The sequence below is a fragment of the Lissotriton helveticus genome, chromosome 1_1 (genome assembly GCF_964261635.1).
Source record: "Lissotriton helveticus chromosome 1_1, aLisHel1.1, whole genome shotgun sequence".
In the NCBI taxonomy this organism is placed as follows: domain Eukaryota; kingdom Metazoa; phylum Chordata; class Amphibia; order Caudata; family Salamandridae; genus Lissotriton; species Lissotriton helveticus.
The window spans coordinates 832,317,097-832,343,802 of NC_136057.1; the positions used below are offsets into that span (position 1 = coordinate 832,317,097).

Below are 26,706 nucleotides of genomic sequence, written 5' to 3' on the forward strand. Positions count from 1 at the left end.
ACGGAAAGCGTCCATGGCTGACCTGATATTTATAATCATTGAGTGAGGAGACAGTAAGTGACGGAAAAGTAAACGGGAGCCATTCATTGTCGATCGAAGAACTTCCCAGTAGTCTCTCAACCGCAATGCCCCTCCCCCCAACCCAGATTAACCAAACCAACCAAAATGAAAAGTGCTCTTCAGTTTTGTAAACAGCATGTGAAGGAACGGAGGAAGCTGAAGAAATGGCTTAGTGACTTATAGTCTATATTATGATGTACCTCTATACCTTCCTTCAGAAAAAGCTACACCCTTTGTCTGGAGGGCAACCAACTTAACAGCCAGGAGAGGCGAAGGGGTTTAAAAAGGTAGGAGTACATCAATAAAGCTTTCGGGCACTTTGTTTTCAACATAATTACACGGCCGTCCCTGCCGTGGAAGATTGCACCGTCGCATAACAGGCGAAGCTGCATGGTAGGAACTATATCCATGCCTGAATTGCGGCACAGAAGATAAATGGGCCAACGGACATACTGGTGGGCCCACTGAGGGTAATAAATGTTCTCAAGTTGGATGTACCAGAACCTACTAAAGGACAACTACCGCTCCACTCTGGGACTACAGGTCCCATCATGCTTCACAAACTGACGTACTATACGTAAAGGACATTGCATGCATATAATAAGTGATGTGAGCCTCCTGAGCACATCCGGAACTGCCTGTGAAAAAGAGGCGCGACAGCCTCGAAACGCGTTGGTGAAATAAATAGAATTACTACCGGAATTCAATGCTGGCTGCCGTGTACACTGGTGTCTCCTGTGAGTGCGTCTTCGAAAAAGCTTTCGGGCACTTTATATATATTTATATATTTTGCAACTTCTTTTTCTTCAAAGAAGTTCAAGTCACAAGACTGTTGTGACTCCTCCCCTATCCCAGAATGCATTAGCACACTAACTCTACCTCAGATTATTTTCCAGCTGAAAAGTAAATAGTGTAAGTGGTACGCATTTACTTAGCGAGAGAGTACTGATTATATGATATGAGTAATATGTGGAAAGCAAGGTAGATATATATGATCATCACCTGCTTCTGGGGTAGATCAAGGGAGCATGTGAATTTACAGCACATCTAACACAGTAATACTTACTGAATGCACATGGTGTTGACCAAATAACTCCCTTACACATATCAATAGCAGATATCTTCACCAGAAAAGTTCCACTTTTGGGGCACTAGTAGGTTGCGTTTAGCTCTAGCATAGCATGTTTGGCTACATTTAACTATCCATCTGTCTATACCAGTCTGCATATGGAGTTTTGCAAAGGCGACAAAAAGTCGATTAGACTTTTCAAATGGCTTATTTTTGGCAATACAGTACATAAGTGCTTTGTTAATATAATGACTGTGCACCCTTTCAGATTTAGAGTCAGGTAAAAGACAGGTAGCACAAAGGTTAGGTTGATGTAAAAAGAGGAGACAAACTTGGGTAAGAATTTTGGGTTAGTGCTTAGACATATTAGTGAGATGCAAGTGTTTAGGATCCATACACACAAGTTCTAAGTGAAGTGATTGCTGTAAGGAAAGCCAATTTTTTAGATAGATACTGTAATGCACAAGAATGGAGAGTATCACAAGGATGGTCATTAAGTCATGCGGAGTACAACGTTAAAGTTCCACATAGGGGCAGGAGGTCATTTTGGAGGAATAAGCCTTTCTAGCACTTCCATGAATGCTTTAATAACAAGCGCTCTAAAGACGGACACAAGTTGTCTGTTCTGAAGGTATGTTGCAACTGCAGTGAGGTGTAGTTGAATGGAGGTGTGCGCAAACTCTGTGTTAGAAAGAGGTGTGGAACAACTGCCAGGGTGCCTGACTCCAAACCAAAGCGTTCACAGTTCGATCCTCGGTGCCTGTGGCAGGTTAGCCCAGCACCATGCGACTCTGGGCAATAGCTCACTTAATCTTCCCAATGGCTCCCAGTGCCTTGATACCCTTGGGTAATTGTGCACTTTACAAATACTGGATTTCTGGATTTCATTTATAAAGGTGAAGAAGCTAGAAAACAATGTCCAGTACAGAAACTGTAAACGGGTTGATCTGTTTGTAAATAATATAGTGCCTAAATCACTTCCATTTGGATGAGAAGCATGTAAGAGAAGTAGGTTTCCTAGCATCTTTTAGAATTACCATGCATTCTTATAGTACCCACTTAGGTGCCAAATTGCTAGATTAAGCTGTTTGGGATCAGGATGTCTAAGAAGATCTTGGTGCTGAAGGAGGTCTGGCCAAGCTAGAAGCTTCTACTGAGGGGTGACTGACTTCTCTAGCAGCTTTGAGAACCATGGCAATCATTACTATGCTGGTGCAACCAAGAGTAGAGTCAGACACCACTTGTATCGTCCCCACAACATATGGGGTGAGGGGAAGAGGCGGAAAAGTAAAAGCAGATGAAGATATCTCTGACAAATTGATCCATAGAGCACTGTCCCTGTACTGAGGGTGTGGGTATCTGGTGATAAAGTTTTGGCATTTTGTGTTTTTGGGTACTGCAAACAGATCTATTCGCTGCCTCTGGCGGCCAACGGCCGTCGCGCACGTCCATTGGGCGTCGCGGCCCCGCCTACTGTGCTAAACCGCCGCACTGCGGCGGAATTGCCACCGCGGTTAAGCGGTTAAAGTCACACAACAGTAGAAGTACTTTTGAAGGGCTTGTGGGTGGAGTTCCCATTCATGCAGCTGTTGCTTTTTATGCATCCTACTGAGCAGGTCCGCAAAGTATTAGTCCACTCCCAGATGATGCTCCCCAAAGAGGTGACTGTTGTGGCAGGTTGCCCAATGCCAAATCTCCTTTGCTAAATACGAAAGATGTGTGCCTCTCGAGGGTTGGTTCCCCCTTGCATGGGTCCCTCCCTGCTTTTGGATGTAGAACATAGCAATCACGTTTCCATCTTTAGGAGGACAGTTTTAACCTGAAGAAATGTTCTGAAGTCTAGTCTGATGTCTAGCGCTTTTAAGTAGTTGATGTAGAGACCTTGGTGCTGACGATACCATGTACCTTGGATTGTCATGTAGTGAAGGTGGGGACTTCAGCACCTGAGAAAGGCATCTGCGGTAATGATCACTTGTGGGATGGGGTCTAAATAGGGACTGCTGATAAATACACTGTTGTTGCTCAACCAGCAAGGAGAATGCTGGACCCTTGTCATTACCAACACTACATCCTCCCAATGCCCTTCTGCCAATTGCCACGATAGACACTCTTGCAGTGGTCTCATGTGCAGTGTATTGTGCAGGACTACTGCTATGCAAGAAACCTTCATGCCCAATAGTTTCATCACAGTTTGTACAGTGGTAGGATGGAGTGTCTGAAAATAAGGCAGAAGCTGCTGGTATGTCAGCACCCTCTGTGGGTTTGGTTACGACTTGCCCATCTCTGCCTTCCAAGACTTCTCCTAGGAAGGATTGAATTTAGTGGGGTTGGAAATGCAACGTTTTTGCACTGAGTGCGTGCTAGGCACTGCGTTCTGCTACTATTATCAGCCAGTCATCTATATATGGAAACATACGAATGGCATGTCTGCGAAGATGAGCTGCAATGACTGCCAGAAACTTGGTAAATGCCCTTGAGGCTGTGGTAACCCCAAAAGGGAGAACTTTGAACCGGCTATGTTTACCACTTACCATAAAGCGAAGGTACAATGCAAATTCAACAAATCCATCCACTCTTCCGGATTCAGGGCAGACAGAACCTGGGCAGGGTGATTAGTTTGAAATTGAACCTCCGAAGGGAGAATTTAAAAGGGTCAAAATCGAGAATGGGACGAATCCTTCCTTCTTCTGCACCAGGAAATAATAGGAGTAGCAGCCGGTCCTGATCTCTCATGCCAGCACCCTCTCTATGGCTCCCTTGGCTAACACAGCTTGAACTTCCCCTTCGAGTATGGACAAGTTAATCTCCGGGAAGTGGTGTGGTGTGGGAAGCATATCCAGGAGATGCGACAGATAGGGTAGGGAGTACCCATGTTCCACAATCAGGAGCACCCATTTGGATGTGATGCTCCTCTACCCAGGGAGGTAGACAGTGATATGGCGTCCCTCCAGGTGTTCTTGAGCGGTTGAGGGTGATTTCCAGTGCTTCGGAGACAACTGCAGCAGAGGAGGTTGGGATTTGGGTTATGTGTTGAACCTAGGGACCTAGATGCTGTTGGCCTGATCCCTTGCCTCTACCCTGAAAGGACTGAGAAGCATGCTGTTGCCGAGGTGCCTTCTCTGTTGCCTCTGCTGGTACCCCTTGCCGAAGCCCAAAACTGGGTGAGATTGCTGGGAGAACTGCAGAGCAGGCAGAGGTAGGCCTGGAGAGGGTGCCGTGGCCTACCTCTCTTTAAATCCTTCCATGTCAGAGTAACCTTCGCTCCAAAGAGCCCAGAACTATCATATGGCATGTCCAATAAAGATTGTTGGATGATGTTTGAAAAGCTAGTGGAGCAAATCCAAGCATGGTGCAGAAGCACCACTCTGGTTCTGAATGCTCTACTGAGACAGTCGGTAGAGTCCAGACCTAAACATATGAAGTATCTTACTGGGTGCCCTGGCCTTCTTGAATAAGGTGTTGCGGGGGATGGCTGGAAGTCATCAGGGACAGCTGGTAAGAAGTCCGTCACTCTGTTCCACAACGCATGAGAGTAACTCCCTGACAGCCATTTCACGTGCTTGGCAAATGTCTCTATAGGTTTCAACTCCCTGTCTAGCAGGGTAGCGGGAAACATGTTGGAACTGACAATTTAGAAACAACTGCACCACCAGGTTTTCCATTGTGGGGTGTTCTGTGTGGAGGCCCAGATTACCAGGAGTAGGTCTGTGCCGCCTTGCAATTTGTCTATTGACTGGGGTGCAAGATCCTGGATTTTCCTAGGTGCGAGGAGAGATTACCAATTTATTTGACCTGGTTGAAGGACCTCAGTGAGTACATTAGTATTTACCTCAGAGGATTATCATCCTCTGAGGTAAGGCCCAACACTTACGCTGCCCTCGGAATTCGAGTAACAAAGGTGGCAGAGTTCTCTGAAGCAGGATTAACAGTCGAAAGACCAATGTCTGGTGCCATGTCCAGACCCCTCTGCAGATCCAAGATTAAGTTTTCATCATCATGAAGGCTTTCATCTTCAGCATTTTCATCGTAACGGTGTTCAGGAACTGAATGGGGGGGGGGGGGGTAATAGTGGGTTGCTTGTGACCCCTGGGAAGTTGAAGTTGCTACAGAGCTTCTGAATCTGAAAACTTTCGCACATGGGGCCAGCCTCAGGTTGAGGTCACGAGGCACAGTTGGGGACGAGTCCACCAGTGGTGACTGGATTTAGGACTGCCTCACATCTGTAGGGCACAAAGGAACTCCAGCGAGAGCCGAAGGAGTACCAAAGATTTTATCTAGGGCTGTTTTCACCTCACAAACCTGTTGTGGCATTGCTGATTGCCCGGGAAGTCAGGGTGCATCTGCTGCAGCATCAGAATCTATTCCAGAAGGGGCGGGGAGGGGAATAACAATTCTATGGACTAGAGTTACTAGGAGTGTCGTGTGACTCTGAAAGGTGGGAGTGGTTGGAATTATTTCTTTAGACTTATTCTAATTACCTACGCTTTGTGACTTTGACGATGAACGATTGCAAGATCTGCCTCAAGAGCATGTCCATGCCCTCAACCAAGATTGGGCTTTCTTCAAGTTCCACAACGGCAGGTAAGCCGTTCACGGATGGCCTCTTGCTTCATCTTTGTGCAGCAATCACACAATGCCGATTTGTGCTTGGAGCCGAGACACTAGAGGCTGAATTAGTGGGTGTCTGTCACCGACATCGGGTGGTTACAATCCTTAAAGAGTTTAAACCCTGTGGGTTTTGGAGAGGGCATGTCCCTAGGACACTCAAAACAAAGAGGGAATAAAAATTCTGTCAAGCTGACAGAATTCGAAGCAGCACCAAATTTGTGTCAGAAGGCGTGGAAAGAAAGCAACAGACATCAAGTGCACAGACGTGGTGGTGCTGATATAGTAGCCATGACATCACATGCAGGGAGGAGCAGGACAGACCAGATGCAGAACCACACAACGCCACTCACCAACAGGTGAGGGAAGTGGCATAACATTTTTCCATATCCAGTCTGGTGCCTGGAGAAACTGACAAGGTGAGGAATCTGCAGTTACAAGCCTCTATCAGAAACACACATTTACAATGCAATGGTCTCATCTTTGTTAGAGCTATTGGCATTGCAAATGGCAATTTTTTTTTACAACATAAATAAATGGTATTGTCATTTACAATGGCAATAGGTGAGCATTAGAGAGTAGTAGAGAGTATTAGCAGTGATTAATAGTTAGTAGATAGTGACTAGTTTATTAATAGAGAGTATACTTGTATAGAGTAGAGTAGGAGTGAGTTGTAGGCAATAGTAGTTAGTGAGTAGTGTAGATTAGTAGAGAGTAGTATAGAGTGAGTAGTAGATAATGTGTAGAGAGCGTGTAGGAGTTAGCGAGTAGTAGAGACAGAGTAGTAGTGAGTAATGAAAACTACTATATAGAAATAGATTTAGTGTAGTGAGTCGTAGATAGTATTTGGAGTAGTCTATCTATTTAGTAGAGTGAGTAGTGAATGACTTTTGAAATAGAGTATATATTAGAGAGCAGTAGTTAGTTAGTACTTTTGAGTATTAGAGTGTAGTAGTAGAGTAGTAGAGAGTGAGTATAAAATTGTGGATAGTGTAATTGAGTGAGTTGTGAGGAGTGTGACTTGTATGTAGTAGAGAGTAGTTAGAGGGAGTATTAGAGTGTGATTAGTAGAGTGAGTAGTAGAGTGTGAATTGAGCGTATTAGAGAGCAGTAGAGATTGAGTAAAGTGTGAATAGCCCACACACAGACACAGAGCCCCACACACAGACACAGAGCCCCACACACAGACACAGAGCCCCACACACATACAGAGCCACACACACACACACACACACAGCGCCTGCCAAGAGTCGTCGTCTCGTTCATGGTGACATTTCATGCTCCAGTCATCGCGGTGCCATTGATTATTTGTTCTGCCCGGTAATTATGTTCGGTATTGCTTTCTTAATTAGGACAACTCTGCAAGAGTAGCTTGCACGGTGGAGCAGGTTTTAAGGCTGCCACCAGCAATCAATTAGAGGCATGGAGCGTGATAAAACACACGCAAACAATGGCCACAAAAGATGTTATTTTAAGTCAGCAACCTTGGCAAGCATTTTTGAACTGGTGATAACCAGGAGTGATGTAAATACTGCAGACAAGTTACAGTACCTTGGATGCAGACGAGCAGTGACAGGCAGTTGCTACTTTTCGTCCTCATCACTGCAGGCTGAGCCTCTGTCCTGCGGGAACGAGGCGTGGATGCGCGCCGGCGTGTCTTCAGGTCTGTGATTATAAAAAGTCAGCCTTGAGCCCTCGATGACGCTCGGAGGGGACCAGTGGTGACCGCTCAGCTGCCGCAGGGTCGGCAGCGCGTCTCTGCTCTGCTGCCAGGGAGGGTCAGACAGCCGGCTTCGGATTACAACAGGAACACCAGCGGCGGGCCGGCGCTTCCTCCCCTTGGCAGGCAGCTACGCTCCCACCTCCCCCCTGCCCCCCACCCTGCTTCCCTTGCATACCATTAGAAATGTGCCAATTCGAATAAACACCAGAGTCTAGTTAGAACTTGCTGGGGGGTTTTTTGTCCGCTGCCTGATAAATGGCTCAGGTTTTCCGCTTTTTGTCCTGCTACCGAAATCACAATTTTTTTAAATAACGTATGAATTATTTTAATGAATGTATGAAATCTATGAAATACGAAGCAGCGCAGAGGTGTTTGTTTAAGTTAAATATTTGAGGTACTGCCAAGAAGGGTGAAGTGAAAGCAGTCCATTAAGGGAGTCTCTGTTTAGTGACTCGTTATGGTTGAACTGGGTGACTGGCCGTCTCTGGGTTTTTAATTATCTCGCGAGTGCCTTTTGTTGTGCCTCACACCCCGGCGCTGCGATGCAAACAATTTAGTTAAATAGTGCCTGGCTCCGACGGTCTGTCAGGGTCTGAATTACAATGCAAACCAGGGCCAGGGAGCTTCAGTTCTTCTTCAAAAGCAGCTGGCTGGCCTGTCCCTGAGGGCAGGGAGAGCCTAGGAGGTGTCTTGTGGCGGGAGGCAGGGCCAAGTCAGACCTTAGCAGGCTGAGCTCCACAGAGAGCAGGGGGAGGGGACACCAAAGGGGCAGAAACTGCAGAGTAAGAGATCTGCGGGGGTAATCCAGCGAAGCCCTCTACAGGAGGAGGAGCACCTTCAACAGGGAGCAGAGGGAAAGGAGACCTATTGCACACACAGAGCCACACACACACACACACAGAGCCACAAACACACAGAGCCACACACACACACACAAGCCACACACACACACACACACACACCACACACACACACACACACACACCCACACAGCAAATTTCGGTTACACATGCCATGATTGAAACTGGCCTCGCCAGGTCACAATCTTAGTCGAATTCAGACACTGAACTTGCTCGGCCGCGTTGCCAGTTTTGTCCTGAGGGGGTGGAGGAGAGAAACCGAAACTCAGGAGCTCCGTGCTGTCATGGGGGAAAGCAGGCCTACCTCCATTGTGTTGGCGACATAGCGAGGTAAGTAGGGGCTTTCAGGAACAATGGTTTACTATAATTTTTTAACGGGTATTAGGTGGTCTAGAGGGGCTATACCTAGAACGGGAACACTCACTATACCCTTGGACGGATGATCTTTTTGGACTCTGCAACGAAGCCTCAGGCGACGGGAACAGTAAACAGGAAGGGAAGTGGATGAAGATAGTGTACTCAGAAACTGATCGAAGGCATGCAATGTTTTAGGTGCTAGCGCCAGGGGGTAATATCGTTTCACGCACACTGAAATGTCACAAGGCTTAATGGGAAATTATCAGTGCTAGGCCCGCCAGCCGCTCCCTGGGAACCCACTAGGCCGGTGACGTGGCGACGGCAAGGAGGAAGAGGACGCACACAACAGAAGCCCGTTACCGCCCCACACACATTTATTTCAAAATCCACTCTCAACCCTGTTAAATTAGGCAGGGGAGCGGAGAGTACCGGCTGGCGAAGGTCCAGAGAATGAAGAACCCAAAGCCCTCTGTACAATAGCTAATCGATCTAGCCGTGCACGTATACCAGACACCGAACTCCAGTCTCTGCAAGACCCCCATTCTATGTACTCACGGGTAATTGCTGGCCGTGCTCCAAGGTTCGCAGACACAGAAACTCCGCTCGTTCGTACTCTCCTGACGTCACGGACTGCCGCCGGACCCACTGAGCGCCGTTTACTGAACGAGAAATCACCCGGCCTCGCAGTGCACTCCACATCGGGCCCGAGCTCCCAGATGCGAGGGAGAGGTCTCGCTCCCTAAGTGCTCACCAAGAATGAAGAGGGGAAGAGACCCATACTCGGCAGTAGAGGAAGCTTCAGGTTGACAGGCCGGCGCCCGATCTGACAGAGCACACGCCATAGTGCTCGAGCTCGCACACAGGATTACCCAGAAAAAAAAACAAGCGTTCCACGCGCTCGCCATTTGTCACTAAGCCCCGTCCTCTCCAGACTGGGGGGCATGTTTTTCTTTCTCCCCTCTTCTCCATTGGCTGGAATGTAAACAACGGGCGTGTTTTTGACTTGTTGTTTACCATTCCAGCCAATGGAGAAGAGGGTAGAACAAACCTAAAAAACACGCCCCCCAATCCAAAAAAGACGGGGCTTACAACCAAAGAATGAAGTCACTGAGACCTCTTCTCCAACGGCTGGACGCCGTTTAGGAGTCCAGCCAATGGAGAAGAGGGACAGGGTTAACCCTCGCTACTCAGTCATTAAATCTTGCCAGCGAGACTGCGCATGTGCGCAGCCTACGCTAGCAGAGACCTAAAAAGGGACACAAAGTAAATTGTAGGTTTCATTAGTACCTTAAGTGACCACAAGCTTATTTCTGTGACATGTTCACCTAAAGAATGAGTTGCCCAACATTATTAGTAATAAAATATCCCAAAACTAATTCGGTACCTCCACTTCACATCTTTTATTCGCTTTCCAGGTCAGTATCCGAAAAAACAAACACATTTAAATGCAGTTTTAGGTCATGGTTACCTACCTCTGACTGTGGAGTGACGGGTGAAGGCTGCAGTGATTCACCGGGTGGTACTGGCACAAACCCATTGGTTATATGATTTGCATTATGTACTTCAAGCTTAACACCTTCAAGACCAGGAATGGAAGACAGCTGAAATCAGAAACAGAAGTAGAAAATCAAAATAACAGTTCCATGTTCACCCTAAATTCAAAGGAGCAGAGACTAAACTACTGCCAGAGCACATTTAGGCGTATCACCAAGTTCAGTCAATAATAAAAGTGAGCAATTTAAGGAGATGGTTCACCCTGCTATTAGTGTGAAAGGTCATGTGGATCACGTTCTTATATAGCAGGTTCTAATAAGTGTTGCCACAGTTCTAAGAATTAACATTGGACTTACAAGCAACATCTCATTGAATTGTTTTCTTCCAAGACGTTCACTTAGAAAATTTGGATCATACATTTCGAAGCACATCAGTACACAGTCTTCTTCTCTCATCTACAGCCCTCCTATCTGTTATATCTGAATTAACCCCACTGGCATTCTACTTACATTATTCAAAAGGTACCCAGAAATAGGAAAGGCTTACATTAAAGATTACAATCTGTTGGATTCGCTACCAGGGGTACAGCAGCGAATCAAACAAATCATTCGGTACACAATTTAACGTACTACAAAGCATATAGTTTTTAATTCTACTAGAATGTTTCAGAAGTAAAACAGTATACAGGATAACATAGTATAACTTCAATAGCTTAATGGTTAACAATCAAGTGTTTCTGAAATACTGCAAACAAACGAAGTATTTTCAATCCTTAATCTTCAACAAAGACTGTGTGGTAAAGTACTTGGACTAACACAAGCAAGGAGGGCATCAGAGGAAGGTATATTTGACAACAAGCAAACGGGTTTGTGGCAACTATTATTTCCACTCAAAATGTCATAAGGCACTGCAAACCTATGTGCTCAAATTACATTTTCTGCAACCAATATCCATTTACATGTCTCACTGATTTTGCTTGCTACATGTTTGGCATCACTTGTTTTGGTTGCTTCTATTTTACGTAACCAGTTGAGGTTATCGTGGCAGTGCACCCCCCCTCTGTGGTAATGCCATTTTATAAAAATATAAAAAGCAACAATAAGATGCTAATACTGATACTCATTCACTCTGTCATTCAAACCTGATGACCACACTCCTGAACTGTTATTATCATTTCATGATTTATTCTCAAATGTTTCGTTTTTTATCTTTTGTCTTTATAATTTGCAACAAAAACAAATTTCAAAAGAAATATTTGGTTTCAAATTTCCACCAATTGAATAAATACATCAATATTTACACCACATGGAGAAAACACTTACAATATGTACAACATTGAACAAAACACAAAAACTTTACACATTACATATAAGACATCACAGTGCAAAACATACCATAGCTCTGGTTCTGTGTAATCAAACGAATTTTGAAAATATAACAATAGCCCCTGCTTCACAAATGAAACAATTTATGTATATATTCTGCAAGGGCAGTTACCAAATAGTGGTCCTACTGAGCTCCAACCTAATTTCTTATACAACTGTGAATTAATTTGTCACATGAGCTACAGTGGAGATGCATAAATAAAACACTTGTTTGGTTTTGATTTTAAAAAATTGTTGACGTGTTTCGAACCCTTTCCAACAATTTTTGAGGGTTCTCCTCCGGACTCAGAACACAAATAGAGCGCCTTTCCTCCGCAGAGCAGCACTTTGCCGTCTCATCAACCTTAGTCCCTGTGTTGGGATTCCCGGAAGACGTAACAAAGCAAGTAACGAGGATTTCGTCACAACAAAGATGGCTCACTGATGGCCAAATGACTGACAGACTAGGCTGCATGCCCGCTCTGAACATTGATAGTGAGAATTGCGGGAAGATTAAGGTGGATGAGAGGGCATGGTGATGCTCTGCGGAGGAAAGGAGCTCTATTTTACATTTTCCTGTCAAGGCTTAACTCTTCAATCCAAGGTGTGACTGAGACCCCCAATTAAGACTGACGATGTTGCTCAGGTACACCTTCTGAGGAGAGCTTGGGGCCATTGGGGTATGGGTCAAAGCATCATCCTCCCACATGAGCCGGATCTGTAGGAGATGGAGAAGGGGGCACAATCCTCTTTTAGGGCTCGCTGTTAGAAAGCAACACAGCTTTTGTAAAAGAGGGAGAAATCCTGAGAGACAAGGAGCCTTTCCCCCAATAACCCACCACCCCCACAACATGGTGTTTTTCAACAACAAAAGGTGTCTCAATACTGATCCATAATACTCTTACATTTCTCAATGTTGGAGCTTATGTAAGCCTTCACGCTGAATTCTTTGATGTTGAATACCAATCCCAAATATCTTTCGAAATGGGCTTTCCTCAACATAGACAGGGATTAGGACTGCCTGTGCCCTAGACTTGCTGTCCACATCCTTAAGTGGCAGAAGCAGCATCATAGGAAGAAGAGAGGGTGGAAAGTTGGCATCTCCCCTAAGATATATTTTCAATTCTCCCATTATTTTTCCTGAGGTGATCCCACTGTCTTCTACATTACATCTTCTGATGAATGCCAGTGCAGAGATCTTTGATAAATAAAATGTCAAAAATAATGTGGTCATAATTCCTTAAACTTTTCCCCCACAGGATGGGTATTTGTCAAAAAGGCATCCTAACATAAGTTACCAGCAAACAGAAACACAAATAAATAATTTGCCATTAGATGTCAAATGAAACCCAACTTTCCTCCAGCCTCCCATAATTTGGTGTAACCAGCCATGCAATGAAGAACACTAGATATTAGTGTGCAACTACAGATAATATGTGAAAAGTAAATGTGTTTAACTGATTTAGTGAAAGAGTACACCAAGCATGAGGTATAGTAACAGAACCAGATATACTGATTTTTCAAATGTCCCAATACTTAAAATTGTGTGCAGGTGACGCAGACACGTCTGTATGTTTTCAAGAAAAATGTTTCAAGTGATATGTTTTAAGATTATGTAGCAGTGATATTGGATTTCACTTTAAACCTATTTTGGCTCACCATTACACATTACACCTTCAAATGACAGGAACTTTCATCAACAAATCAACAATCCCCAGTTGTATGTAAGGGTTTCCTCCCAGGTATCATTCTCTGTTGCTGTTTGGCTATGTGTGCTGGGAATCACGAACAATCCCTACCCCCTTTTAGATTTATTGTGTTCATTTTCAATAGGAACCAGCACCTACAGAGAATAATCTTCTTTTGTGTCTGCACAGTTTGCACATTCATGCTCATTTAACAGATCTGTCTTAACTTTTACAAATATTTCTAATTTGTTATGAGTTCATTACGGTCAATTTCGCAGCGTAATTTACTTTTTTGTAGAAACCTCGAATTGCCACTCATGAGAACTGTATATTTCAGATGCAGAGGCAACATCTGCACTACTTCCCGTTTTTGATTTGCACTAAAGATATCCATTTTTTGGAGCTTTCACAAAGCTTTGGGCGTCAGAATTGTGACTGCACGTCTCTGAAGGTGTTTTTCATCAATATTCGCTTCACCAATATTAAACAAGCTTAGATCCAGGAATGGTTCTCCGACAAAGATGGGATAAATGCATCTTTCAACTCCATGAAAGCTATGTCACTTGGCTTCACTATTAATAGCAACCAAGCCTTCAAAACACGAACCACAAAGAATACTGGTTCTATTTGAATGTCATGAAAATCCTGCTGAAGAAGCTAGTCCTGACAAATCAGTTTCATCCAACAATTAATTACAATCTTATTTCTAAAAATGGCTTTCGTCAGGTTGACAAAATCAACCTGGATAAAGCCCTTTTCAGAGAATAAAGAATTCTCTTCAGGTTGGTTTTCCTGCCCAGTTTTTAAGGCGAGGTTCCCTCCCTACCTTCATTTTACATTCTCTTTTACAGGGAAAGCTCCTCCTTAACTCCCCAATCCCTGACCCCACCTTTAAACACTCTCAGGTACCTTCAATTTTCCTTCGCCAACACATCCAACCACCACCCTTAACTCCTTCTTGAGGGAGCTATTACTTTTTTGACCAGGCCACTCTAAAAACTCCCCCAACTCATGTATCCCACCCACCATTCTCAGTTCCTAACCTGTTTCCCTTCTTAGCCTGTCTTAGTTATTTTATTCCCCTGTCTTTGCTTCGACTCCTTCACTGTTGCAGTACTGGACTGTGACAGACAAGAAAGAACTTCATAACTTTTTTTTTTACAACAATTCATTTGTAAAATTCCTATTGTTCCATGAATTGCAAGACCTTTTTCTTTTCTTTAATCCGGTATAACTTTATCACAAAAACAATCTATTTTCGTGGAAAAGGTATTTCACTAATATACCATTTCTTCCCAAAGACTGTCTTATTTGATTTTGGAATTCGCCATAACAACAAAATGCTAAAAACACTATCACTTTTAAAAAGAATAATAAACAAGCATTAGAAATGCAATCGGGCTCGGATTTATTTGATTTTGAGCTAATGGTATTGTAAATGGCAATGTCTTTTCGTCATGTGTGATGGAGTGTGTGCATGTGGTGTGCAGTGGTAATATGTGAGTTGTATTGTAATTTTACCAATGCTGTCATGCTGTGCTTTACATGAATATGTTTAAAAGTAAAGTGTATCATACTGCGATTGGTACAAAAGTTAATTGTGGATGCGTTAACAATTGATGCATGCACTGATGGCTGTTGGTGTGTGTGTTTGGTGGAAGAGTGCACTGGTGCCTGGAGGTGTGTGTGCCTAGTGCACTCCCTATGCACTCTGCACTCCCTATGCACTCTGCACTCCCTATGCACTCTGTACTCCCTATGCACTCTGTACTCCCTATGCACTCTGCACTCTGCACTTCCTATGCACTCCCTATGTACTCTGCACTCCCTATGCACTCCCTATGTACTCTGCACTTCCTATGCACTCCCTATGTACTCTGCACTCCCTATGCACTCTGCACTCCCTATGCACTCTGCACTCCCTATGCACTCTGCACTCCCTATGCACTCTGCACTCCCTATGCACTCCCTATGCACTCTGCACTCCCTATGCACTCCCTATGCACTCTGCACTCCCTATGCACTCCCTATGCACTCTGCACTCCCTATGCACTCTGCACTCCCTATGCACTCTGCACTCCCTATGCACTCTGCACTCCCTATGCACTCTGCACTCTGCACTCCCTATGCACTCTGCACACCCTATGCACTCTGCACACCCTATGCACTCTGCACACCCTATGCACTCTGCACACCCTATGCACTCTGCACACCCTATGCACTCTGCACACCCTATGCACTCTGCACACCCTATGCACTCTGCACTCCCTATGCACTCTGCACTCTGCACTCCCTATGCACTCTGCACTCTGCACTTCCTATGCACTCCCTATGCACTCTGCACTCCCTATGCACTCTGCACTCCCTATGCACTCTGCACTCCCTATGCACTCTGCACTCCCTATGCACTCCCTATGCACTCTGCGCTCCCTATGCACTCTGCGCTCCCTATGCACTCTGCGCTCCCTATGCACTCTGCGCTCCCTATGCACTCTGCGCTCCCTATGCACTCTGCGCTCCCTATGCACTCTGCGCTCCCTATGCACTCTGCGCTCCCTATGCACTCTGCGCTCCCTATGCACTCTGCGCTCCCTATGCACTCTGCGCTCCCTATGCACTCTGCGCTCCCTATGCACTCTGCGCTCCCTATGCACTCTGCGCTCCCTATGCACTCTGCGCTCCCTATGCACTCTGCGCTCCCTATGCACTCTGCGCTCCCTATGCACTCTGCGCTGCCTATGCACTCTGCGCTGCCTATGCACTCTGCGCTGCCTATGCACTCTGCGCTGCCTATGCACTCTGCGCTGCCTATGCACTCTGCGCTCCCTATGCACTCCTTATGCACTGTGCACTCTTCACCCCCTATGCACTGTGCACTCTGCGCTCCCTATGCACTCTGCGCTCCCTATGCACTCTGCGCTCCCTATGCACTCTGCGCTCCCTATGCACTCTGCGCTCCCTATGCACTCTGCGCTCCCTATGCACTCCTTATGCACTGTGCACTCTTCACCCCCTATGCACTGTGCACTCTGCGCTCCCTATGCACTCTGCGCTCCCTATGCACTCTGCGCTCCCTATGCACTCTGCGCTCCCTATGCACTCTGCGCTCCCTATGCACTCTGCGCTCCCTATGCACTCCCTATGCACTTCTTATCTCATCTTGTCACAGTAGTGTTACATTCCTACGCTTCCCTGTGTCCTCATGCTTGAAAGAGAGGGGCCCAATAGATTGGATGCTTTGTTCTCCCACTAAGGCAAGGATTAAAATAAATTACAAAAAAACCAGCATACTCTCTAACACATAAGTCCCTTCAAACTTTTTGTGTAATAGGAAATGTAACAATACCTGCAACAGTAAGCCATGTATCATAACATCTCACGTACAATGTTTTTAACTTTAGATGTTATCCACACAGTGGGACACATTGCCCAAGGCTACTCAAATAACTTTGCAAACTGCAAAAGATTCTCAATAAAAACTAGTGAAAGACAATGACACCCGGTAATTTCTATAATGGACAGATTTAATGAGGGGGGGAGTAGGGTCGGTGTGCTAGAGGGGTGGCTTTCTTGAAATGCCGTTTTTGTGAAGCAGAGGTGGTTCGAGCTGTTCAGGCAGCTATTCTTGTACGAACACAACTGGGTGAAATGGCCTCCCTTAAGTAGTTGTGAGTGTTAATAAGCATTCGAAAAAGCTGTCAATTGCACAGTGCTTAAACGATTTTCACTAAATAGACATTATTTTGTGGTCATGCTAAGACGCGCTAGACTTTTTGCCATTTGGTTAGCACTGACATTATTGTGAGAATATTTGAAAGAGAGCAAAATAAAGCACCAAAATGAGAGTATTCAGGAAACACAAGAACTACAGTGTAGACGAGCACGTACGAGTCATCTTCTGTGAGCCTCGCCTGCTGCCTCTCCTCTCGTCATTTTACATTGAACGCGCTCACCGCTCAGACCATCTGGATTGCATTACACGGGCACTCTGACAGCTCCTAATTAAGATTAATAGTCTGCCGTGCGCGTAACCGCACAGAATATGCCAACATGGCCGCCTAACATTACATATGCCCTATGGCATCAAGCCTACTACAAAAACAGCACCGCGACGACCAATCACCATTCAGATAATAAAAAAAAGCTTGCGCACTAAGGAATGCTTCTTTCCCGAGCCCTAAAGAAACTTTTTTTTTTTCTTTAACAATAGGAGCTCGGAGCTCCGCCCCACTTCGTGGTGACGTAGGCCGAGCCCTAAAAAGTATAGAAGTCGATGTCCAGACACTCAAGGTAAAATAGGGTTATGTTAAACCATGTAGGTCGTACAAAGTTCCTTGTAAACACCCTCGAAAGGCACATAGGTCCTGTGTGCCAGTTTATTAACATTTGACTCTTCCAACTGTCATCAGGCACAAATCCAGGCAAGGAACACTGCCATTCCGCATATCTCAACTATTCCTTCCAAGCATGCCAACTCCACTCACGCCCTACACATCGTTACTCTCCCACCTCCCAGAATCAGACTTCCGAGGCACAAGCCGAGCCCTTGTCCTATCCAACTTGAATGGTGGATCTACTGACGTTCCTGAGTCGACAGAGGTTTCTGAGAAGCAGGACCTTCTAGCCGACTGAAAGGGCTTGTTAACTACGATCACATCATTCCTTCCTGATGAAACTGTGCTGCCATCACCTTCAAGGCTTTAACTACTGAAGCTTTTGCATTCCTCGCCGAAAAGCTGAGCACCTCTGGAGAAAGTCAGACCTGAGACCAAGAAATATAACAAAGAAGAAAAAAAACACAACCTACAAGTTTTAGCATGTTTCTTCTGTGTGGCAAAGATCTGGAACAATCTCTCTCCCCTTTATCAAGATGAACACTTCACTCCTGCAACTAACTGCATTACACTCCCTGTACACAATACTTAATCATTCCCCAACCATGACCAGATCTAGAGTTCTGTTTCCATAATATGTATGGCATTTCCATGCTCCCTATCTAGGCCTGTGCTCTAGCAATATGATTACATACATTTGCACACATACAAAATACTCCCTATGGTTTCAGTGGTGATTTTAACTTGGAGTTTAGGGTCTCACTGAGGAAGAGAGGTTTCCCATAAAAGGGCTAGACAGGGAACTAGATGCACGACTGGATCTGCAGGTTGACAGATTAATGGCCACAGGCATTGGAACCCAAATAATTCATATGAAAGAAAAATGGGGAGCAAGACCCCTCAAAAGAGACATACAGAGGTCTAAGTCAATTAGTGTGAACATCTGAAAGCCCAGATAGAAGAGCAACTAGATTTTAAGCCTAAGGGTGTGTAAAAGTATTTCAAAGATCTGTGAAAAAGTCTCTTTAAAAAATGAGACTGTCAACCTGTAGATCATCATCACCCATATGTCGACATAAGGGAACACAGGCAGTCTCTGAAGTTCATTAAATCTGTAATTATTCCATTTGATTCTCCATGCCCCCCATCTTGAGTTCCCAGGCATCCTCAGAAACCATTTTGAGCCTCAAAGAAATCCCAGAATTTCTCCTAGAAGTGATGCTCTACCTCTCTGTCTACCAGGTAGGAATCCAGCACCATGTTAATCTCACTGCATCATTAAGGTGTGATGTAACCAACCCCTCAAATCAAGATAGAATTTGGGGTTTCAAGTGTTATTATCTAACCATCGTGAGCATTCCCACTTCAGCAGAAAAATTATTTATATTCTAGACTCTTGAACAATTGTTCAAGAGTCTAGAATGTTCATAATGTTTTAATTTACGTAGAAAACGTCTACTTCGTTTTCAGTACGGAAAAAAATTTAACATATAGCCTCGAAATTAAATTGAAAAGAAAATTGCCCAAACCTTAGCATCCAGAATGTTTAGCGTTGTTTCAATCTGTTGAATACGGAGTGAAAGTGTAGCCAGTTTCTAGAAGAGAACCAGGATATAAAATGTCAGTAAGGGAATAACATAAAAAATATTAGCACAGTCGGAGTCCACTATGTTTTAATACAAGGTCAAACGTTCTTATTGTCAAAAACCTATATCACTGTAACATCAGCAGCCAAGGATAATAATAGCATTTCTTGCAGACTAGGCAAGAAATGCACAAAACAAGCACTTCTTACTCTCTTACCCCTGACAATGCTGAACTGCTACCATACTCACTTGTGTGCCCGAGACAACTGAGTTCCTGCCAACCTTACACCATGTTGTCAAAAAATAAAAATGTATATAATACGTAGTGGTTATGTTTTCTGATAAGGTAAAGCTATGGTTTTGAAATAACATAGAAGTCTTTTGATGCAGCTTTTTAAATGTCCTTGGTTCTCCGGTTTCATGCGAGGAAACCCATAGAAAAACAATCAAAATAATCAGATCATCAGTCACTCGTGGGATCAGAAAGTCAAGGTCTGGATATCAGTGCCAGAGCTTGCTTTGGCAGGACAGGGTTATCCCAGGGATAATTGCCAAAGACACTTCCTCTTCAATTCCTGTAAACAACACATCAATATCATAACTGCAGTTAGGCAGAAGGCCTGTAATCTAATACACAACATGTTTTGAAAAAGTATCATTGTCAAACTATTTAGAAATCAGCAGGAAAGCACAGCATACTATTCAATACTTCTTCCTCTTGCCTCAAATCCATGAAGATACAAAGGACACACTCTCTGAATTCCCTTCTGACATGCTGACTATTTCCACTGGAATTCTGGCGTGGAACATGTCTACTGGACATAGCAGGTATTATCCCTTCTGGTCCACCTCAAGCCTTCCGTTAACAGAAGATCACCAAGGTCTTTATACAACCCTGCATCCTCCTGCTCCACAACAACTCTGTCAGGAACCGGTATTTCCACAATGTCAAGGAAGGACTATGAAACAGAGTCACCAGCTTTACTGAGACAACTTTTCATTACCCATAATCCTATAGATTGACCAGCATATGGCACAAAAATGCATCTTTTATTCACATTTACACATAAAAACATGTCATACTCCTTGCGAAATGAGTTACAAGGATCACCGGAGTGAGAAAGATCAGAACAGAAGACTTATCAATTTCACCTTCTGACACAAAAAGAAATATTGCAAACATTATCTGTAGAAGCCATGAATCGAGGAAGAGGCTAAAGAGGATTGTCCTGCAAATGTACCCTTATTGTAAATCCTAAGCAGCTGCACTCTATTGTTTAGAAATACACCCTTTTCACACTTACGTGGAGAAGTGTGGCTCAATGGTTAGAGCAGGCAGACCTTGATGCAGAGCTCTGGCCAGGGACCAGGGTTCGATTCCCGCCTCGGCGGGTCTCCGACTCATTAATTCCCCTGACTGGATATTCTCGCCTCAGTACCTGTTCTGATCATGGGTCCCACGCTGCAACTCTGGGCAATAGCTTGCTTAGTCTCCACAACGGCCCCAAAAGCGCTGGGATGCCTGGCTGCACCTGGGGGGTGCCCAGGAGTGGACGTTTCCCAGGAAAGCCAGGAAGGGTTCCTAAGCGGTATACGGACAGCGCCGGGACACCTCCGGTGGAGGTAGCTGTGCGCTTTACAAATTCCGACATTTACATTTTACGTGGGAAACTGACTGCATGCTATATTTATGACAAACAGGGAATTCCAGAATGAAGGCATAATTGCTAATCCCGGCACATCCAAGCAAAACTCTCACAAGAATAATAAATCAAAGAAACTCTAGAGAGAAACCCGATCTTTGTCAAAACCAGACCAGGTGGAAGAACCCATCACATGTTAATAACTGAAAACCATATTTAATGGAATCAGAAAATACCTGGCTGTATTGAGAAGGGACCTGAAAAAGCGAAATCACAGATATAAAAAAGCATTCGCAATGCAATAGGTTTCGACTTTACAAGAGCTTGAGCTATTAGAATCGTAAATGCCAATGCCTTTTAATTATGTGTTGTTTTTAAAACATATAAATAAAAGGCATTGTCATTTACAATGCCAATATCTTAAACTCTTGATAAATGCAAGACCTATTGCATTGCAAATGTGTTCGGCATCCGTGCAATAAAAAAAATTAAAAAGCGATGGGAGACAGTGTATCCTGCCTGATACAGCCTCCGAGCACTATTTTCTCAAATAGCTTTAACTAAAGTATACCGAGCAACAACACAAGTAACAGCAGTGGGTGTCGTCGTGGGAGGTTACAAAATGAGCCAAGGCGGTACTAAGGAGGTACTACTAAGCCTATTGACCAATGAACAGCCACAGTTTACAGTGGACAATGACACACAGCAATGAAAAATATGGGTGGAGAGAAGGTGGAGCTTCATGTCCCTTCCTGAATACAGAATGCCTCACAGAGGAGCGCATGCACTGCCCAGACTCGACCTAAACAGGATATTGGAACTTGGGGTAATGGTTTTCAGACAGGAAGAGCAGTTTACATACCAAGCACTCATCACACTGCAAGACCAAAATATAGCACTTCTAAGCAAACTGGAAGACTTACAAACCTGCTCACAGTAGAAGTATATATAAGGGGATTAACAAGGTTAAAAAAGGGGGACAGCATAAAGAGTACGTCCAAAAGACCTTCAAGAGACAACGTTAGCCAAGACAAACTTGAGCCCACTGAACTAGACAGAACGCACCAAGAGGCAGCTCGATTAAACAGCCTCAAGTGCACACCAGATATAATCTAAAGGGTTCATTGATACCAAATGAAAGAGAATAAAATGGAGGTGGCGGGATAAGCGGGCAAAATGCACCATAACTAAATAACAATCCATATCTTTTAAGACCTATCCTCAGCTACCCTTCGGAAGCGGTGAGACTTTAAGAACATCACAGACTAATCTGTTGTCCCTGGCCACAGGTTATCGACCATTGAATTAGGGTATCAAAACATTGGCACACTTAGACACAAATCGATAGCCACTCCATGAAAACAGTTCATTTGAATGTTTCTAACTTGAATGCCCCAGTCAAATCAATAGCAAAAATCCAACAACTTAGGGAGAAAGAGGAGGATGTCTGTCTCCTCCAGCAGATTATTTTCTCCCGGCCAGACTACTCAAGACCAAGGTCTAGGTGGTACCCAGAAATTACTTCTCCTGCATCCCCAACAAGCAAAAAGGTATAGCGATCCAAATAGGCAAAAATAACATCCACAAGATATCCCACTTCAAAACATATTTTCAAATTAGGTGACTTCTACCTACTTTTATAGCCAACACCCACTCATTCCCCCTTTTAAATTTGTACTTCCTCAACTCGGCCAAAAACCTATTTCTTAAAATCACTATCTCAACAGCTCTTGGAGGAAGGAAAAGTGAGGTAATGGTTGTTGGTGCCTCCAAGGATAAATCACTTCTGAGATCAGATGGTTGTAGCTAATTTAGACTAGAACCACTCAATGGCACACCATGATGGGCCTAATAGATGTCTGGAGTGGGGAACTGCCTAACACTGCTACATTCTACTCAAACACAGAGGAAATACATTAGGTTAGACCACGTTTTGGTCGCCACAATTCTTCGGGATTATATACTCGCTTCTGAGATAGGTACTCTCACTCTCTCAGCCCGGGCACCAATAAAGATAAACACACTCCTAAATTTAAGGACAAATTCACAAAAGTAATAGCACCCTACCTAGCTGATGACATAGAGGAAGTAGACATCAACACACTGTGGGAGACTCTCACAGCAGTGGTCAAGGGGCATCTTACTGGACCAGTAGCTGTCATTTAATAAGGACATAAAACCTGTGAGGCAAAACCTGGAAGCTCAAGTAAGTGGACTAGGAGAGATCCATGAAAGAATGGACTCCTGGAAACTTTTGCACCAACTCTCCACTACAAGTGCACACCTTAAGGCCTTAGATAATAAGGCTGAATATGTGCTGAATGACTACAGTGGTGGAGATAAGGAAAGCAACCAGGCTCCTAGTGAGTTAGCATAGAGGGGTCACTGCTAGATGCAGAGTGGTACGTATTGGGGGCCATAGTGGGAAAATATGGAAAAGAAACAGTGAAATTGCTAATGTCTTCAATGACTATTATGGTAATCTGTAGGCAATGACTATTATGGTAATCTATAGGCAGCGGAGGACTCTCCATAGTCGGAGATTAAAAACTAGGTATAAGGTTTGCAGGTACAACTCTTAACGAAAGTCTAATCTGAACATCCAGATGAACCCATCAGATCAGAGAAGGTAATTACCTGTTTAAATAGACTACAAAAGGTGAAGGCACCTGGCCTCGATGAGTTCCCACCTCTGCTCTATAAAACATAATTCAATGTGGTGTTCCCAGTATTGACAAGAGTATTCAACACATTTCACAAACAAGTTATAATGACAACGTCAGACTAAAATAATAGTGATCCCTAAGATTGGTAAGGGCCCCATAAGTTGTTTTTCCTACAGATCTATATCAATACTGAACACAGATTCAAACCCCTTCACAGGAATTCTGGCAGCTAGACTGGACTCCCCGTTACTAGGATTAATCGAGCAAGATAAATCTGTTTTTATACCATTTTGTACTCTCTGTGTTCTGTAAATACAAAATAAAATCTACCTCATTCACAATGTTCACAGAATGCAGAAGGATGGTTTGCTTGGGCGTAGAGAAGGTGTTTTCATAGGGTGAATTGGACATTTCAAGCCCTTGTCTTAAGTAGGTTCAGATTTAGCCCTGCATTCACCTCTTGGGTAGTCCGATGTTACTATACCCCCTTGCAAAAGCGTGGACAACCTCAGATGCATTCAACATTAGGAGAGGTACAAGACAGATGTCCTCTTCCCCCCTAGTTTTCGCCCTCAATAGATTTACTGGCTAACAGAATAGGCAGCGAGTAGGACGTACAGGGAGTGAAAATATGCTGTGATACACATTAACTCCCTATTTAAGCAGACAACATCCTCCTGATCTTCATGAACCCGGACAGTTCTATACCAACACTCCTGAAACACCTATGAGATTTTGGCCAGATTTCAGGCTTCTAAATTAACTTCACTAAGTCACATGTGCCGAACTTATCAGTCCCATGGAAGAAATTAGAAGGCCTCATGCTGTCCATTTATAGGGGCTGTACATCATATTAAATGTTATGTTATGTTACGGCTATTTATTGTGCGCACAGATACTCCAGCCAAGGAGCGTCCTGGCGCAGAGACAAGGTAGCCCGTAACACAACGAGAGGCTAAGAACAGAAACTAAGAAACAGCTAAAACAAGAAGGTTTTTATAGCCCTCCGAAAGGTCAGAAGGTCCTCCAGCAAGCGGATTTCAACAGGCAGGGAGTTCCATGCTGACGCAGCCATTACCCTAAACGAGCGGCCTCCCATGCGGCTGAGCCTGAATCTGGGAACCACCGCAAGGGCCAGACCTTGAGAGCGGAGGCTACGGGCAGGGACATAAAAAGACAGACAACTCGACAGGATTTCCGGGCCTGTACCTCTCAAGATTTTAAAAGCAAGGCACAAGACCTTGAAGAGGATGCGCTTCCTAACCGGAAGCCAGTGTAGGGAGCGAATGACACCTGTCACTGAACAGAATCTGGGCAAACCAACAATCGCCCTCGCCGCAGCATTCTGAACCCGTTGTAAACGGGTTAGTTCAGCCTGGTTAGCCCCAGCCAGGAGAGAGCTGGCGTAATCCAGGCGGGAGATGATAGTAGCCTGGATCACCAGCTGCCTGGTCGGGGCATCAAAGAACTTGAGAACAGGTCTCAAGCCCCTCAGGAGACCAAAACAACAGGCCGCGGTTCTTTTAGTATGGCCTATAAAGGAGAGGCCCGCATCCAGCCATACCCCCAGATTTTTCACTTCCGATACCGGGATCAGAGTAGGTCCCAACTCTGAGGGCCACCAGTGGTCACCCCACAACTCCACTCCCTTCCCGACGACCATCACCTCTGTTTTAGTGGCGTTTAGCTGAAGGCAGTTGCCTGTCAGCCAGCTAGCCACCGCCTTCAGTCCGGACTGAAACCTGGGGGCCTCAATTTCCGCATCCCCGCTGAGAGTAACCGGAGAGTATCTGGTGGTCAAAATCACATAGTCCTTAAATAAACTGAAACCAACTTCTCCCGCCTCATCAGCGAGGTTGAGGGACCTCCAAAACTTGGCACACAGTGCAGACCCTTCCAAAGGTTTTATTTCCAGTGCAAGCCATTCCTCTCTGGATACCACCCTCTACACTTGATAAATTTAAAGGGCCCATTTGGGAGTTTACATGGGATGGGAAGAAACCCAGAATTGCCAGAGAGAGACAACATAAACCTTTATAGCAAGGGGTCTCGAAGTCCCAACCGTCTACAAACACTATGAAGTAACAAAGCTTCAATTTATTTGAAATGAAAGCGCAAAGAACCAGGGAAGCACTTGTGCTCTGTACACCAGACCATCTCTTGCACACATACGTGAAAGGAGCTAGAGAGTGTGGAGCCTCTATTCGTCTCCAGTAACAGGAGCAGCCTTAGCAGTATGGGATGAAGAGGCTCATAAGAATGAGCTGACCAGTTTGCCACCACTTTTTGCCTCTTATTTTTGAAAACTCCTTATTCCCACCAGGTCGAGATATTAAGGCTTTTGATGCATGAAGAGTGGCTGGTTGCAAAAGAATAAGAGACCTACTGAGTGAGTCAGGCATCGAGGAGTTTGACACGCTCAGATGGTAGTACGGCATCAGTGAAAAATGTAAGTTTCTGGTACTTTCAAATTAAGCAATAGATTTTGCTGTCTGGAAAGCTGTGACTCGCAATTTAAATGCCTTTGAAAAATGGATTTATTGAAAAGGGGGGACAATGGCTAATATCAATTATACAACTATATTAGAATCTGACGACTGAAGAGGGAGAAAGAACTACAGCATACGATATCAGATGAAGAGTGGGTATTAATATGTATGGAAGGATACAAAACATCACTTAAGTCACGTCCTTTAAAGAAAGCACTGCAAAGATAAGTCACTACTGGTATCTCACCATGGCAAAATTGGAACTATATGACCAAAGTAGGTCCTGTGCATACTGGACAGTGTATGGCCTCGAAGGCACATTATCCCACTTGCTCTGGGCTTGCGCGAGGCTCTAGGCTTTCTAGAGTGAGACTCTGGACATCACTGACACGATATCCCAAGCGGAGCAGCCTAGACTCCTAGCAAACACCATACTGGGCCTGACAGAAAGATTCAATGTCCAGCTAATTCAGTCAAAGGTTATTAAATTGCCTTAGTGTTATTTGGCTACTAGGCAGACAGTCTTGTGTAGGTGGAGAAAGCCAAAACAACAGCCCTTTGTTGACCTGAGTTAGCATATCCATCTATCCCAATCTGATCTGTAGGAGAGCGGGTCTCGCCCTGAAAAATGTTTGGAAAAATGTATGGCATATTTTCAAGATACAGTGACTTAAGAATATCCTTGAGTTTTACTGGTAGTTCTGAAGGGAAACTAATGAAATATATCAAATATATGCCACAGTAGCCACGGGCACTGTTTCTCAAGTG

At 44.5% G+C, this 26,706-nt stretch overlaps 1 protein-coding gene across 3 annotated transcripts in view; it reads right to left on the reverse strand.

The window, feature by feature from the left end:
* WASHC3 (WASH complex subunit 3) overlaps window positions 1-26,706 on the reverse strand; it is a 69,141-nt gene that overhangs the window by 36,471 nt on the left and 5,964 nt on the right. For 2 of the 3 annotated variants that reach the window (XM_078674650.1, XM_078674643.1), the window contains exons 3-4: window positions 19,084-19,149; window positions 10,147-10,275 (exon numbers count right to left, since the gene is read on the reverse strand). In XM_078674650.1, coding sequence (XP_078530776.1) covers window positions 10,147-10,275; window positions 19,084-19,149 — 195 coding nt within the window. The remainder of the gene's footprint in view (window positions 1-10,146; window positions 10,276-19,083; window positions 19,150-26,706) is intronic. The other variant, XM_078674660.1, reaches the window with a different exon arrangement.